Raw genomic sequence first — 16100 nt, forward strand, 5'->3', positions numbered from 1 at the left:
CAGAACACACATATATACTCAAAATGATTACGTTGGAAATACCCAGACATGTAAATAGGTATAATCTGCAAATTAGGTTATCTCAAAAATTACTAGATTTGTAAAACTGTCCCCAGTCCACAGAATATCCCATTCTCAGTCATTTCCCCTACCCATGTTTATAACAATACGCTGTTCTTACACAAAATATAGGAAATTATCTGTATCAATTTGTAAGTAAGTATGCTCACAGTTCATTCAGTAATACAAATCTCATATCTGTACTTGTCACAGACTGGTAACAAACAGTTCACAACTGGTACCAGTCCACAGATCACACTTTCAGCAGCACTATCACACATATTGGGACTCTTACATGACCCAAAAGATTCACTTTTCCTTCTTCTTCTTTGTCAACCAAAACAAACAAACAGAAACACAATGATACAAAATGTTTTAAAATTCTGACTTCAAATATAATGCTGCTATAGTAAAATAATTTAAAGGATACGGATTTCTGTGACAGCCTTCAAGGAATTGAAACCATTTTCTGTTGCCCCTAAAAAAAAATCCTACATACTTATGCATATTTTTAACCTTTTCCATAAAAGCTACTGCAATAAAATTTGTATAACTTTTCATTGAGAGCACAGTTAAAACAATATTAGATCACAGTTTAAAAAAACAATGCAATATAGTAAAGAAATTGTACATAGAGACAGCCTACTCAAATTTTTGTATCCTTACCTATGCTAAGAAAAACAGACTAGACTGTACTTTTAGAAAACCAACTGAAAAAGCAAGGAATTACCTTGAAATTCATGAGGCTGGGAGGCAACTGAAAAAGATGGTCCTTTGATTATGCCTTCTCTGATTTCAGAAGCAGAAAAAGTATCACTGGCTCTAAACATATTAATGTCTGAATATTGAGGTTTCTGCTTACTATTGCTATATTTCCATGATTTCCCTTTGCTCATTTCCATTTGGACAGTTTTCACTGAGCCAATATGAGAGTCCAAGTTTACTCTGTCATTGGAATAAGCACTTCCATGTATATTGTCAGATATTTTAAATAATCTGCAAAACAAAACATATTTGCATTTATAATAGTTACTTAGAATATGAAAAACTAGCATAAAATTGGTCCCTTTAAAAATACCTACAGATTTTGGTTTATTAGAACACAAAAGCTAATCATTCTCCTAAAGTATAATTTGCTGAATTTACCACTGAATTATTTCTTTTCCTAACACTCAGATAAATCCATCTGTGGTAGCCAGCCTCTGAGATAGTTCCAATGATCCTTGTTTCCTGGTGCTCACCCCCTTTATTAGTCACCTTCCTTGAATCAGGACTGGCCTATGAGACTAGCAGAGTACTGTGGAAGGACAAGCGTGCAACATCTAAGGCTAGGTCATAAAAGATTGTCACTTCCACATGGTCTCTTGGATCACTCACTCTAAGGGGAGCTAGCCACTATATCATGAGACCACTGAAGCAGCCCTATAGAGAGGCCCATGTGGACAGGTACTGAGACTTCTTGTCAGTATCCAGCACCAACTTTCCAAACACTGTTCAATAATCATTTTAGTGTAAGAAATAGTTCTTTATAAAGTTCTAGAAAACAAAGAAAGGCCATCGTATGATTGTAATTTACTATATTCGACTGATTCAAAGACAATCCATCAAAGTAATTTGTTCACAATAGCCCTAAGGGAAGAAGTGACCAATAGGGTTCCTAATATAACACTAGCACCTTATAGAATAAGTAAAAGGGTGATGGCAGGTTATCAGTCTTACAGAATTCTGTAAGGAATGACACCCAAATAAGTACTGTACAAATACAGAATACTTTCTAAATTATTTTGACTATTAATCTTAATGACAGGTTTTTGTATGAGAAAGACCAATTTTTCAAAAAACTAGAGAGAGAAATGTATTTTAGAACAAACTGTAGAGTTGCATCCTCCAAGGCCAGCAGTTCTATTTTTGAAGACAGAAAATTCAAAAGAAGATGGTTAGTCTTAGATAATATAATAGAATCCCATTATGAAATGGTATTGAGGACAAGGAAAACACTTATGCCACAAGATGACTCCTTGCTACATGCTGTGATATCAGTTAAAAGGACAGACTTTGGAATCAGACAAACCTGAATATAAATCCAAAGCTCCTCCACTTTCTAGCTGCATGACTTTAGAGTTTGAAATAGGTTTTTCAAACCATAAAAATATTATCCACATAGTAGTTATCTAAATTCTCTGAACCTCAGATTCTTCCTAGGTCCTCTGGAACTCCCACTCCACATTCTCCATATCCTCAGCTTCTTTACTGAATTTTATATTTACTTCCTGGTCTTAACAAAAATATTTATTTTTCCTGGAAAACTCTTGCTCCTTAAAAAACTCTAAAGTGGAAAAAACTGCTAACTCTCCCACATCCAATGTATTGATGGTTGAGAGTCTTCCTCTCCACCCCAAATCTACATCATTACTTTTCCATTCTCTCACAAAAGTATCTGTGCTGTCTAGCTATACCACCTCGTAACCCTCCTCATGGCATGTATCATATACCAACCTCTGGTCACTTTAGAATCTTTTCCTCTCAATCCCAAACTCTGCCATCATCTGGGTTACTTCAACACTCATGTAGACAACCCATTCAAAATCCTACCCTCTCAGTTTCTTAGGCTTTCATCTTCAGTGGCTTTACCCCCCACATGATCTCAGTCACCTACTCTCTCACCTTAGACATTATCATTATCCAGAACTGCTCCTCTTTTCAAATCAACGATTCCGACATATCATTCTCTGAACACAACCTCCTATCCTTTTAGCTTGTTTGCTCAAGGTACCAATGAGGTCAACGAACAAAATTACTATAATTAATCTCCTTATTTTTTCCCAAACCATCTTCCCCTTCATTTTTCTCACGTACCTTTAATGAATTTAATACCACGACCTATCTTTTCAACCACTCTCTTACCAATATTCTAAACTCCTCTTCCTCTTTAGCCTTTTATCGTACTATCTTGCAAATCTGCACTTCTAGATGAATCTAACTATCTATTGTTTTTTATAATTGCAGCCGGGTGGTGGAACACTACTGGAAAAAGTACAACTGTTAGGTAGATGAGTTATATTAAAATTCAAAGTCATCATTAGCAAGACTGAAGAAACAAAATCAATATACAAAAATCAACTGTATTTCTATACACTTTCAATGGACAATCTGAAATTCCATTTAAAATAACATCAAAAAGAATAAAGTACTTATGAGTAAAGTTAACAAAATAAGTATAAGACTTGTCCACAGAAAACCACAAAACATCTTTGAAAGAAATTAAAGAAAACCTAAATAAATGGAAAGATATCCCAGTTCATAGATTGGGAGATTTAATGATATTAAGATAGCAATAGTCATCAGGTTACCTACAGATTCAATACAATCCTTATCAAAATCCCAGCTGGCTTCTCTGCAGAAATTGACCAGCTTATCCTAAAATTCATACGAAAATGCAAATAAATCAGAATAGCAAAAAAATCTTGAAAAAAAGGAACAAAGTTGGAGGACTCACACTTCCTGATGTAAAACTTTACTATCAATATAAAGCTACAGCAATCAAGAAAATGTAGGCTATGCCATTGTGAAAAATATCCTTATGCCAGGCATAAAGACAGACATACAGATCAATAGAATAGAATTGAGAGCATGGAAAAAAACCTTTGTGTGGTATAATAGAAAATATATGTTTGGTTTTTGTTCCCAGTTCCTGGCACAGAGCTCCTGAAACCTTTGGAATTCCCTGCTTGACAGAAGTGATAGAAGCATCTTTTGTTATTCATAATAAGCCCCTTTCAATCATACATGAGTTTATGCTAATGAGGTGACTCTTGTCACCTAGACAGTTTCAGGATGGGGACCGATCACCAGAAAGAACTAAACTTGATTAGAGGGTTGAGATTTTCAGCTCCACTCTCAACATCCAAAGAGGGGAGAGAGGCTGGAGATTGAGTTCAATCACCAATAGCCAATGATTTAATCAATCACGCTTATGTAATGAAACCTCCATGAATAAAAAATTCCTAAATGACAGGGGGTTCGGAGAGCTTCTAGACTGGTAACACATCAAGGTGCTGAGAGAGTGACACACTCAGAGAGGGTATGGAAGCTCTGCACACTCTTCCTCTCCATACCTTGCCTTATGCATCTCCTCCATTTGGCTGTTCCTAAGTTGTATCCTTTATAATGAACTGGTAAACATAAGTAAAGCATTTTTCTAATTCTGTGAGTAATTCTAGCAAATTATTACACCCAATGTGGGGTAGTGAGAACTCCCAAATTTGTAATCTGCAAGGCAGAAATGTCAGTAGCCTGGCACCCTATTTGTGGCTGGCATTTCAAGTAGGGCAAAGGACTGAACCCTTAACCCATGTGGTCTGATGCTAACTCCAGGAGTTAGTATGAAAACTGAATTGAACTGTTGGACACCCATTGGTGTTGATGAATCAGATAATTGGATGGTGTAAGAAAACCCCCAGACCTTCCATTTATGGTTGATTGATTGTCAGTGAGGGTGCCATGACATTCCATGGGGAAAGAATAGTTTTTGTTTTTGTTTTTTAACAACTGGATATATATGTGCAAAAGAATTAAGTTGGACTCCTACCTTGCACCATATTGAAAAGTTAACTCACAATGGATCATAGATCTAAATTTAAGAGCTAAATTTATTAAACTCTTAGAAGAAAATGTGGGAGTAAGTCTTTGCAAACTTGGATTAGGCAATGGTTTCTTAGATAGGACACCAAAAGTCCAATCAAAAATTAGAAAAATTGGACTTAACTTCATTAAAATTAAAAACTTTTGGGCTGCTAAGGATACGAACAAAAAAGTGAAAAACAACACACAGAATGTGAGAAATTATTTGTAAATCATATAACTGATGAGGGATTTTTATCCAGAATAAAGAACACTTACAACTCAACAATAAAAAGACAACGCAATTAAAAATACAGACAAAGGATCTGAATAGACATTACTCCAAAGAAGATATAAAAATAACCAATAATCACATGAAAAGTTGCCCAACATCTTTAGTCAGCAGGAATATGCAAATCAAAACCACAATGGTACACGTCACACCCACTAGTATGGCTATAATAAAAAAGACAGACAACAAGTGCTGGCAAGGACCTGGAGAAATCGGGTTCCTCATATATTGCTAGTGGGACTGTTCAGTGGTATAGTTACTTTGTAAAACAATTTGGCAGTTTCTCAAAAAAGATAAATATCGAGTTACCATATGACCCAGCAATTCCACTTCTAAGTATAAATCTAAAAGAATTAAAATACATTTGACCCTTGAACAACATAGGTTTAAACTGCACCAGATCACGTATACTCGGATTTTTTTTCTTCAGTAAATACTACTATGGTACTACACGATCTGAGGTTGGCTGAATCCACTGATGCAGAACTGTGGATAGAGAGGGCCAACTATAAAGTTATACTTCATTTTTTGACTTCCCAGAAGGTCAACACACCCCTAACCTCTGTGTTGTTCAAGGGTCAAATGCATATATTCACACAAAAACGTATACGTGAGTGTTCATAGCAACATTATTCATAATAGCCAAAAAGTGGAAGCAACTCAAATGTCCATCAATTGACAGATCATTAAACAAAATGTGGTATATCCATTCAATGAAATATTATTTGGCCATAAAAAAAGAATAAAATACTGATACATGACATAACACGGATGAACCTTGAAAATGTTATGCTAAGTGAAAGAAGCCAGACACAAAAGGTCAGATATTGTATGACTCCACTTATATGAAATGTCTAGAATAGGTAAACCCACAGAAACAGAAAACGATTAGTGGTTGTCAGGGGCTAGATGAGGGAAGGAGGAATGGGGAGGGACTGTTAATGAGTATAGAGTTTCTTTTGGGGCAGCAAAAACATTTTAAAATTGGAGAGTAGTGACGGTTGCACAACTCCGTGACTACACTAAAAACCATGAACTGTACACTTCAAAATAATGAATTTTATGATATGTGAATTAGATGTTAACAAATTTTATTTTAAAATTCATAGACATCAACCTCAACTGGGCCCTTTACAGTGTCCAAAAATCCTACCATTATTCTAATTAGTTGCTTTCCCATTCTCCACAATTTCTTCCACTCTTCTCATACTTGCTCAATACCCCCACTTTTCCCCTCAAACTCCACAGATGACTTTGCCTCTTATGTCACAGAGAAAACAAAAACTGTCAACTAGATCTCTTCTGAATCCTTAACCCATACATCCAATTGTCTTTTGGACAATTTGTAAGTACCCAAAATCAACATGTCCAAATCTGTACTCACCACCTTCCCCTATTCTTCCTTTACAGTTTTCTGTATCATGAAAGAACACTATCATCCTTCATCATTCTGGCTCAAGCCAGAAACCTAGGAGTCAGGTCTCGTATCCAAATGTCATTTAAGTCCTGTGGGAATTCTATATCCTAAAAAACTTTGAACTTTCTCATTCCTGTTATCTCAGTCCTAGGTCAGTCTACCATCTTCTCTCACCTACACTAATAAAATAGCCTAAGTGACCCTTCACAATGTATTCTAGCTCTCTTCTAATTTATCAGATTGTGGCCAAAATGGACACTAAATAAAAAAGAAAATCTAATTTTACTCCTCTGCTCAAAACCCAGGACCTTAGAACAATGGTTCTCAAACTTTAGTGTGCATAACAATCATCTAGAAAATTTGTTAAAAATTTGGATTCCTGGGTCCCATCCCCACCTTTATCCAGATTGTGATTCAATATGTCTAAGGTAGAAAGCAGGAATCCAGATTTTTAACAAGCACTCCAGGTAATTCTGATGCAGAGAGTTCATGGGCCACAGTTTAATAAGCACTGCCTAAATGTACAAAGTGTTTCATGGCCTACAAGACTCTGAATGACTTGGCCCCTCCATACCTTATCTCTTAGCATTCTTTCTTACTTAAACTAAAGAAAAATTTCTAAGAATAAGCCAAGCTCTGCGTTACCTTAGTACTTTCGCACATACTATTCCTTCTGCCTGGCACACTCTCCTTCTTTATTTGCATTCAGCTTGATTCTATTCCTCCTTAATGTTAAGCTTAAATACCATTTCCTCAGGAAAGTCTTCCCTGATTGTGCAGAGCAGATTAGGACCTCATATTAACAACAGTTCTCAAATGGTGGTCAAGATTCAGAGAGTTCATATGATCAAAACAATTTCCATAACACTTTTTTCCATAATTTTAATTTATAATATGGTTAAATATCAATAGATATAACCCAAATAAGCAAAAGCTCTATGGGAATCCTCAGTAATTTTTAAGGGTAAAAGGGTCCTGAAAACAAAGTTTGAGAACCTCTGCTCTAACCATATATCTCATCAAAATAATTGTGGTGCAAAAAGTATGCAATCAGTTATTTTTATTTACTATCTGCCTTTCCCTCAATAAACTGTAAGTTCTCTGAAGGCAAGAACCTATGGCTAGAATCCCACAGTTAACAGTGTCTAGTACATAGTAGACTCTGTTTGGTTTTTTCTTTGTTTGCTTTTTAATATTTATTTATTTATTTTGGTTGCACCAGCTCTCAGTTGGGGCATGCAGGATCTTTAGTTACAGTTTGAGGGATGTTTTAGTTGTGGTGTGCGGACTTCTTAGTTGCAGCATGTGAACTCTTAGTTGCGGCATGTGTGCGGGATCTAGTTCCCCAACCAGGAATCGAACTCCAGCCCCCTGCATTGGGAGCATGGAGTCTTACCCACTGGACTACCAGGGAAGTCCCTGGTAGACTCGATTTGTTGTTGATATTTTTCTCATTCAGATTCTACCATACTTCATACGTCTGGACATACACATAAATATTCAACTTTATCACTGAATATTATTTATTTCATTTAATTAATTACCTCTTGCAGAAGGCTGACGTGCTCTCTCCTTTATCTTGTGCAAAATTAATTAACTTCGTATCATCTGGAAAATTTTTCTCAAGTGCTATCTGAGTGCCAGTGTGATTTTTCCATTTCTGAGAAGAACCATATGTCAGCTTGCCAGCAACATGTAAGTCATTGTTACCTGCCCCTCCAAAATTTAGATCATCTTCTTCATATTCATTAGAAGGGAAGGCAAATTGGAATTTTTGTGTTTGTGAAATATAATTTGTGTCTTCATTAGTGATCTTCAAATTTGATGGTAACATTTTTGACCTCTTTCTCTGACCTACAAAAATGGAATATTTTAATTACTACATGTTCTCCTGGAAAACAAATTTTCAAAATAATGATAGAAAAATTTAATAAAATTTTTCAAAACAGCTTACTAGGTAAATATGAATATAACAAGATAATCTGTAATACTATATGTGATTTTGAAATACAGGTAGTTGTTACTCTTATGGTATATCATAACACTACAGGATACTCAGAAATTAGTTAAGAATTAATGAAATTAAATTTGAAATTTATATGAAACCTACATTATAAAATAGGTTTAATTTATGACCTACAGAAATAACCATAATTATAATGTTTAAGTATTTATCTACTACAAATGATATCATTATATAAGTAATTATGAAGATTTAAAAATTTATATAAATAATTTGTACACAAAAGTACAGCGACCAATCATATAAAATGTTACTGAATAGATTCAGTATTAAAATACATGACACAATGCTTTTAAATTTGTAATCTTGCTTCTAAAATCAAGATAAAGGAATGCTTTCATCAAGGTGACAGAATTTTAAAGGTGTCTTTACAGAGAATTTATAAGCATCTTTGAAAGGTGTGGAAGGAGTCTGGAGGCCTCATTAGGGCTTAAATTTTTTTTTTTTTTTTTTTTTTTTTGAGGCCCAGCCGCTCCACGGCATGTGGGATCTTCCCAGACCGGAGCACGAACCCGTGTCCCCTGCATCATCAGGCAGACTCTCAACCACTGCGCTACCAGGGAAGCCCATGGCTTAAATTTGTTTTATCATTTAGGTGTACATACTATACTACTACAAATACGTATTATATATGGGTGTTCTATTATAACATATAAGAGAATTATCATATTCTATATATGTAATAATTTTACATATTATTTGGTACATACAAGAGTATATAATATGTATTTTCATATATAAAATATACAAAAATTATGAAGCTTAATAATAAAATGTACATGCATGAACCTACCACTCAATTTAAAGATCAGTTTTATCAACAATATCACATTAGACTACATATACTGTTTGAGTGTGCTGGTTTTCTAGCTTTGTAAAGATGGTAACAAACTATATATAATCTGCATCTTGTTTTTTTCACTCAATATATTTCATGAATCTGGTTCCCTAAATGAGAGGATCCTACTTTTAGTAAAGGGTAAGGCAAAAACTAAATAGCACTGACAATTTTAACGGTAAGAGGAAACAAATTCACAGAACAATATAACAGGTGTGTGTGATAGCATATTTTATGCATATAATATACATATGTGTGTATATGTAAGTATGGAGAGGGAAAATGTTTCAGATTTTAAGATTTGCTAAGCACTATTTTGAATGGGTCTCTAACTTTCATTTTATTCCATTAAAATAAAATAATTAATATTTCAATATTAGACTTTTTTACATTGACATGAGCTGAATGGGTTTGGCTTCCCAAAAAATATGGGACAATTTACCTAACAGATTATGATTTTCCATTTCTTCCTCTAATGCTTGAGTCTCTGGAATTTCCGAAATCAATGGAGCAGGTGGCAGAAACCAATCCAAAGATTTTTCATTGTCTGGATGGCTATATAAAATATAAAAGTATGAATATATGTTAATAAAGATATAACATCAGAAACTATGTATTTATTAAGAAGCAGAAGCAAGAAGAACTACAGTCTTGCAGCCTGTGGAACAAAAACCACATTCACAGAAAGACAGACAAGATGAAAAGGCAGAGGGCTATGTACCAGATGAAGGAACAAGATAAAACTCCAGAAAAACAACTAAGTGGAGATAGGCAACCTTCCAGAAAAATAATTCAGAATAATGATAGTGAAGATGATCCAGGACCTTGGAAAAAGAATGGAGGCAAAGATTGAGAAGATACAAGAAAAGTTTAACAAAGACCTAGAAGAATTAAAGAACAAACAAACAGAGATGAACGATACAATAACTGAAATGAAAAATACACTAGAAGGAATCAATAGCAGAATAACTGAGGCAGAACAGATAAGTGACCTGGAAGACAGAATGGTGGAATTCACTGCTGCAGAACAGAATAAAGAAAAATGAATGAAAAGAAATGAAGACAGCCTAAGAGAACTCTGAGACAACATTAAACGCAACAACATTCGCATTATAGGGGTCCCAGAAGGAGAAGAGAGAGAGAACAGACCTGAGAAAATATCTGAAGTGATTAGAGTTGAAAACTTCCCTAACATGGAAAAGAAAATAGCCACCCAAGTCCATGAAACGCAATATGTACTGCCACAAAAACAGAAATATAGATCATTGGAAGAGGATAGAGAGCCCAGAGATAAACCCATGCACTTATAGTCAACTAATCTGTGACAAAGTAGGCAAGGATATACAATGGAGAAAAGATAGTCCCTTCAATAAGTGGTGCTGGGAAAACTGGACAGCTACATGTGTTTTTTAAAATGTGAATTTTCAGAGCCATAAAAAATAAAATAAAATAATTTTATTTAAGAAAAAACAAAGAAACTATGTATTTATTAATGAAACATTACTCAATTATAGACTCTTAAACTTAATATACTACCTTTCTGCAGTGACTTTGACTTATCCCTATATAGCAGCATTCTTTTTTTCCTTGTGTGTCATGTGATTAATGACACTGCTATGTGAGATATTCTACCTAAATAATGGCTATAACTCCATTTTCTTTTCTCCAATTCAAATGCTTGTGACAGGAATCTTAAATCTGCTCCAATATAAAAAAGAAAGTAGTAAATCATTCTGAAACTTTAGCATCTTAACCAATACAAGTAACAAATTACTGATGATACACCTGACATCTAATCATGGGTCACAAGTGTGTAAATGACACCAGTATTGGTATTATGGAGTACTCCTAAAACATTATGAATTAATGTCTTAACCCAAATATTCTTGGTCCAGAACCATCTATAACCATGGAAAATCCAAGAAAACAGTTGAAACTGACAATCACTTTGTAAACCTACAGTAATTGATGAAATTTTTGTCACACTGTTTGCATTGTTAACTACCGTTCCTTATCTTTCAGCTGTGATCCTATTAATATATAATGTTTTAATGTTTCCTTTCCAACCAAAGTTGGCTTGTCCTTCATTAGAAGAAAAAGATAAGCATTAGGTAACAAAATAAAGTTGAGAAGAATACCACATAAACTGTCTAAGCCAAGTCCCAAGGATTTTATGATTTTTTCTTCTCTCTTTATTTAGAATTTTAAACTCCCAGAAGTGAGAGGCCCAGTCTTTCAATTTTCTGCCTCTCACAGCACCTCAAACATAGCTACTACAGCTCTATTTTCTAAATCAAAAATCTGCAACACATCACCTGACAATGTCTGACAGATTGTCTGACAATACACCAAAGCAACTGAAATTTAGGACTATGTCACAGAGTCCCCAATATCACCGCCAGGGTCAATGATTCCCTAAGACGACTTACAGGACTCAGCATATAGTCCTACTCATGACTGTGGGGTGAAGTCTAGGGGAAACCAGGCACAAGCTTCCAAAGGTCCTCTCCCACTAGAGTAACACAAGATGTGCTTAATTCCCCCCAAAACAAGTTGTGACAACACACGTGAAATGTCGCCAACAAGGGAAGTCATTAGAGACTTAATGCCCAGGGTTTTTAGGCTACTCATGTAGGCATCCCTCTCTGGCACATACCTAAATTCCAGATTCCCAGAAGAGCAGATGTTCATTATAAACCACCTTTTTTTTTTTTTTTTGGTGCGGTACCCGGGCCTCTCACTGTTGTGGCCTCTCCCGCTGTGGAGCACAAGCTCCGGACGCGCAGGCTCAGCGGCCATGGCTCACGGGCCTAGCCGCTCTGCGGCATGTGGGACCTTCCCGGACCGGGGCACGAACCCATGTCCCCTGCATCGGCAGACAGACTCTCAACCACTGTGCCACCAGGGAAGCCCTAAATCACATTATTTTTATAAACAGTTTTTACACAGTGAGCCAATTTATAAGTTAATGGTAGGAATCTTCCTAAAATCTAAGTTCTCAGACTCCAGCCAGAGGCCAACCTTACAAGTAGGCCTTTTCAAAGATAGTGGTTTGGGCCTGGTATATTAACTCTTTTCTGCACAGAGACTATTCCTGAAAATCCAAGAAAGACATTAACAAGACACAAAAAGTACACATCTAGCTCTCTATTCAGCCTCCCCATAAAATCAAATCTTCCTTGATATCCGTATTTTCCAGAGGTGTCATCATTCTCCCCATCACCCAGAATCTAAACCATAGTACAGTCTTTTACCCACTATATCCATGTCTCTTATTGCATCTTCCTTATAAAGCTTCTTGAATACATCGCTTCCTTGTATTTCCATTAGCACTATCCTAATCAAGGCTCTAAGCAACTTATGTCTGATTGAGAACAATAGTGTTTTAATTGACCTCACTGCCTCTGGGCTTTCTCTCTATATTTCACATACTCCTATCACATTGATTTGGAATTGTTTTCATGTTATTCCATTCAAAATCCTTCAGTGGCTTCTAAGTAACACCAAACTACCTAGAGGCCTTAGGTCATGTTACAGTTTCAATTCTCCTACATGTCCCTTATAGTACAGACCAAAGTGAACTACTTGTATACCAAACAGATAATACATTCTGTCCCTCCTTATCTTTGTTCAAAACTATTTTCTTTATTTGGCTTGCCCCTATACCCGACACTACCTCTATATCCAACTATAGAAGTTCAACTGCTTTTTTTTCATTCATTGATCAATTCAGCAATTATTTACTGAGTACTATGTGCCAGGCATTGTTTTAGGCAGCAGAGCATATGCTCATTCAAAATCCATTTCTAATCTTACATTCACAAAATCAGGGAACTAGATCCCACATGTATGCCGCAACTAAGAGTCCATATACCACAGCAAAGGAGCGCACGTGCTGCAACTAAGGAGCCTGCCTGCCGCAACTAAGACCCGGTGCAACCAAATAAATAAATAAATATTTTTTTAAAAAAAGAATTATCCAGTCCTTCAAAGCCTGAAGTCTCCCCCAACTACCATAAAGCCTGACCTAAACAGTCTGGCCCAAGTCTCTCTCCAAATCTGAAATTTCTTTGCATGAATATATGCTTATAATTTGCTTTGCACTTTTTTTTTGTATTGTTAGAAGAGCAACCATATGTTCCAAATTTGCCCAGGTCAGTCTTGATTAACACCTGTTGCTTCATTTGAATGCACTCTTTCACTCTCAAAAGTGTCCCAGTCTGAATTACATGGTCACATTATTTATGAATGACCTTTCTATATGTGTATTTAACCTCAAATAGGCTTTAAGTTTTTTAAAGTAAAAGTCTGTTTCATTCTTTTTATATCCCTTTCAGCATTCAGTCAATATTTGAACTAATATTTGAATGAATGGAAGAATAAATGAAGCAGTAAATAATTTACTCAATGCTTCATTAAAAAGGGTAATACGATAGAACAAATACATAGAAAACTTAGAATTAAAGTGATTCACATGTGAAAATCCATAAAAGCCAGTATTTAACAGACTCCCTATTCCCCATTCATACTTCCTTTGGTACCACATCTTTATTTCCACCCCTACTTCCTGCCTTCACTGAATCTGCCTATCACACTTGGCCTTTGGCACACTGCCCTTTCTGTTTCCAAAAGGTGCCATCATCACTCCTTGTCCTGAGCTACTCTTTGACCATTACTTTCAGTCTTTACTTTAGCCAAAAATAATCTGAACAAACCAGAAATGCAAACGAATGAAAGCCAAATAGACAAGAATCTACTCTGTTTTTAAAACTGTAACATGTAACATGTTAAACTTCAGTTACTCCTTTATATCTGAACTCCATGTTTACCAAGCATATACCTGAAATGCCATTCTGTTGATCTCTCATTGTTTATCTATAAATTTACCAGAGAGAAAACTAAAATGCCTTAAAAATCAAAAACCCTTAAGCAATATACTGTTATCATTCTTTAAAGCAGACTTACTTTTCAGCTTCATCTGTTTTTTCAAAAAACAAATTATCCAAGGAAAACAAGGAGTCATTTGATTTCAGCATTGTTAAAAACTGGACTTTGTCACAAATCTAAAAAATACCCAAAAAAAAGTAGTTTATATTCTATTTACAAAGATGTAGAAACAAAATTTCTGGATCCATAAACTGTAATCATTAATTTCCCAAAATAATGACAGATAGCCTTTCAGCAACATCTTTTATAACTTCCTCCAAAGTGCTAAAATATTCAAATACATTATTCTCTGTTCTCCACTCATTCATACATATTCACATATGTACCCCTCTCTTCATTCTGCACCAATGCTTAAGAGTGTTTTCTTCCATTCTCCACCTGACAAATTCCTACCCATTCTTAATGGCACAGGTCAAACGCCATTTCTTCTTCCAAGTTTTCTCTGAATTACCCAAAAGCAGAATTAATGGCTCCTTCGGGCTCCTAAAATATTTTGTTCATACCATTATTTTCGAGTTAGGATAGTGCATTTTATTATGAATGTGTGTGTTTATAACAATGTACTGTATACATATGCAGGGATTTCCTTCAAAATCAAGGGATAGAGTAGATTTGCTTCAAAATAAAGAGAGAAATGTTGAGGGTTATTGATGAAACAAGATTGGCAATGAGTTGATAATTGCTAAAGCTATGTAATAGGTACGTGGAGTTCCTCAATGTTTTTTTTATATATGTTTGAATTTATCAAAATAAACAAATTTACTAGTTTAACATATATATGTATGTTTACATTATATTACCTAATGTATATATAAATGTTTACATTCCTTTTTAAAAAGATAATTTTTACATCCAAAGATGTTATCTAAATGTAAAGGATAAAAACATTCAGCACTGGCTACCTGGGAATATAGCAAAAATCTAGGGCTGAACAAAGCCTCAAATTTAACAGGAGAGAGTAGAATTATTTCTACAGATACATACTTTGTAATTCTTCCCCCTGCACATCAACACTACAACTCAACTTTTTTCTAATTTATGAAACATGATATAAGATTCTATATGACAAAACATGAAATCAGACGCACATACCAAAAAATATAAAATCACATTTCTATTTATTCTGTGATAGTTAATATATTGCAAAGCTTTCCTTAGGATGGAAACTAAAATCAGACACTATATGAGCGCCATCTCGTGGAGAAATCCATATTACCAAGTCAGAGCAGTGTGTGTGTATGTATGTTTGTATGTATGTATATACCTATTTATTGATTGATTGCTGCACCAGGGAAGTCCAGTCCCTTCAATTTTGAGTCCTCCCTGATGTGATAGTGAAACACACATGGAAGTATGTGGGGGAAAGAAGAACGCTTCCACATGCACCCCTTGACAAAATGCTACTAACAAGAGGGCTAAATTTGATTACATTAGGACTGTTCTTACTTTATCAGAATACTGTGGGGTTTTTCATTGGTTTAGTTATTGGGCTTTTCCCCTTTCCACCTGTTTAGCTTAGTTGTCCTCTTCATTTTTCTCAATTTATTAATCGGTTAGTCACCAACAAAAAGAAACAGTAAAGTTGAAACAAATTAGCATGGTTCTATAAATGTCTAAAACAATTTAATTATGCGGACAATAGAAGCCTAGGATAACAGGGTGGGAGGCAGAAGGGAGTCACTCAGAAATTGCTAACTGGAGTCTTTAACAACTTATTTAAGTAAAGAATTTCAGAAGCTGAAAACAATTACCCGATAAAGTATAAATTAAAATGCCAATCATGTTTCTATATTATACAAAAAGTAACAAATAAAATATTCCCTTTCTAGTCTTAGGAAAATTATATAATTTTAAACAACAAAAAGAGTTTTCCAAATTAAAACATTCCAGACCACTTTTATAT

General features: G+C 35.1%; 1 protein-coding gene across 1 annotated transcript in view; it reads right to left on the reverse strand.

Moving 5' to 3' along the window:
• Positions 1-14286, reverse strand: part of HFM1 (helicase for meiosis 1) — a 118426-nt gene extending 104140 nt beyond the window's left edge. Inside the window, exons 1-5 of the mRNA XM_024743640.1 lie at positions 14216-14286; positions 9693-9805; positions 7934-8243; positions 791-1056; positions 491-538 (exon numbers count right to left, since the gene is read on the reverse strand). Coding sequence (XP_024599408.1) covers positions 491-538; positions 791-1056; positions 7934-8243; positions 9693-9805; positions 14216-14286 — 808 coding nt within the window. The remainder of the gene's footprint in view (positions 1-490; positions 539-790; positions 1057-7933; positions 8244-9692; positions 9806-14215) is intronic.
• Between the last annotated feature and the right edge of the window lie 1814 nt (positions 14287-16100).

This window comes from Neophocaena asiaeorientalis, unplaced genomic scaffold (assembly GCF_003031525.2).
Source record: "Neophocaena asiaeorientalis asiaeorientalis breed wild unplaced genomic scaffold, Neophocaena_asiaeorientalis_V1.1 scaffold317, whole genome shotgun sequence".
Taxonomy (NCBI): Eukaryota; Metazoa; Chordata; class Mammalia; order Artiodactyla; family Phocoenidae; genus Neophocaena; species Neophocaena asiaeorientalis.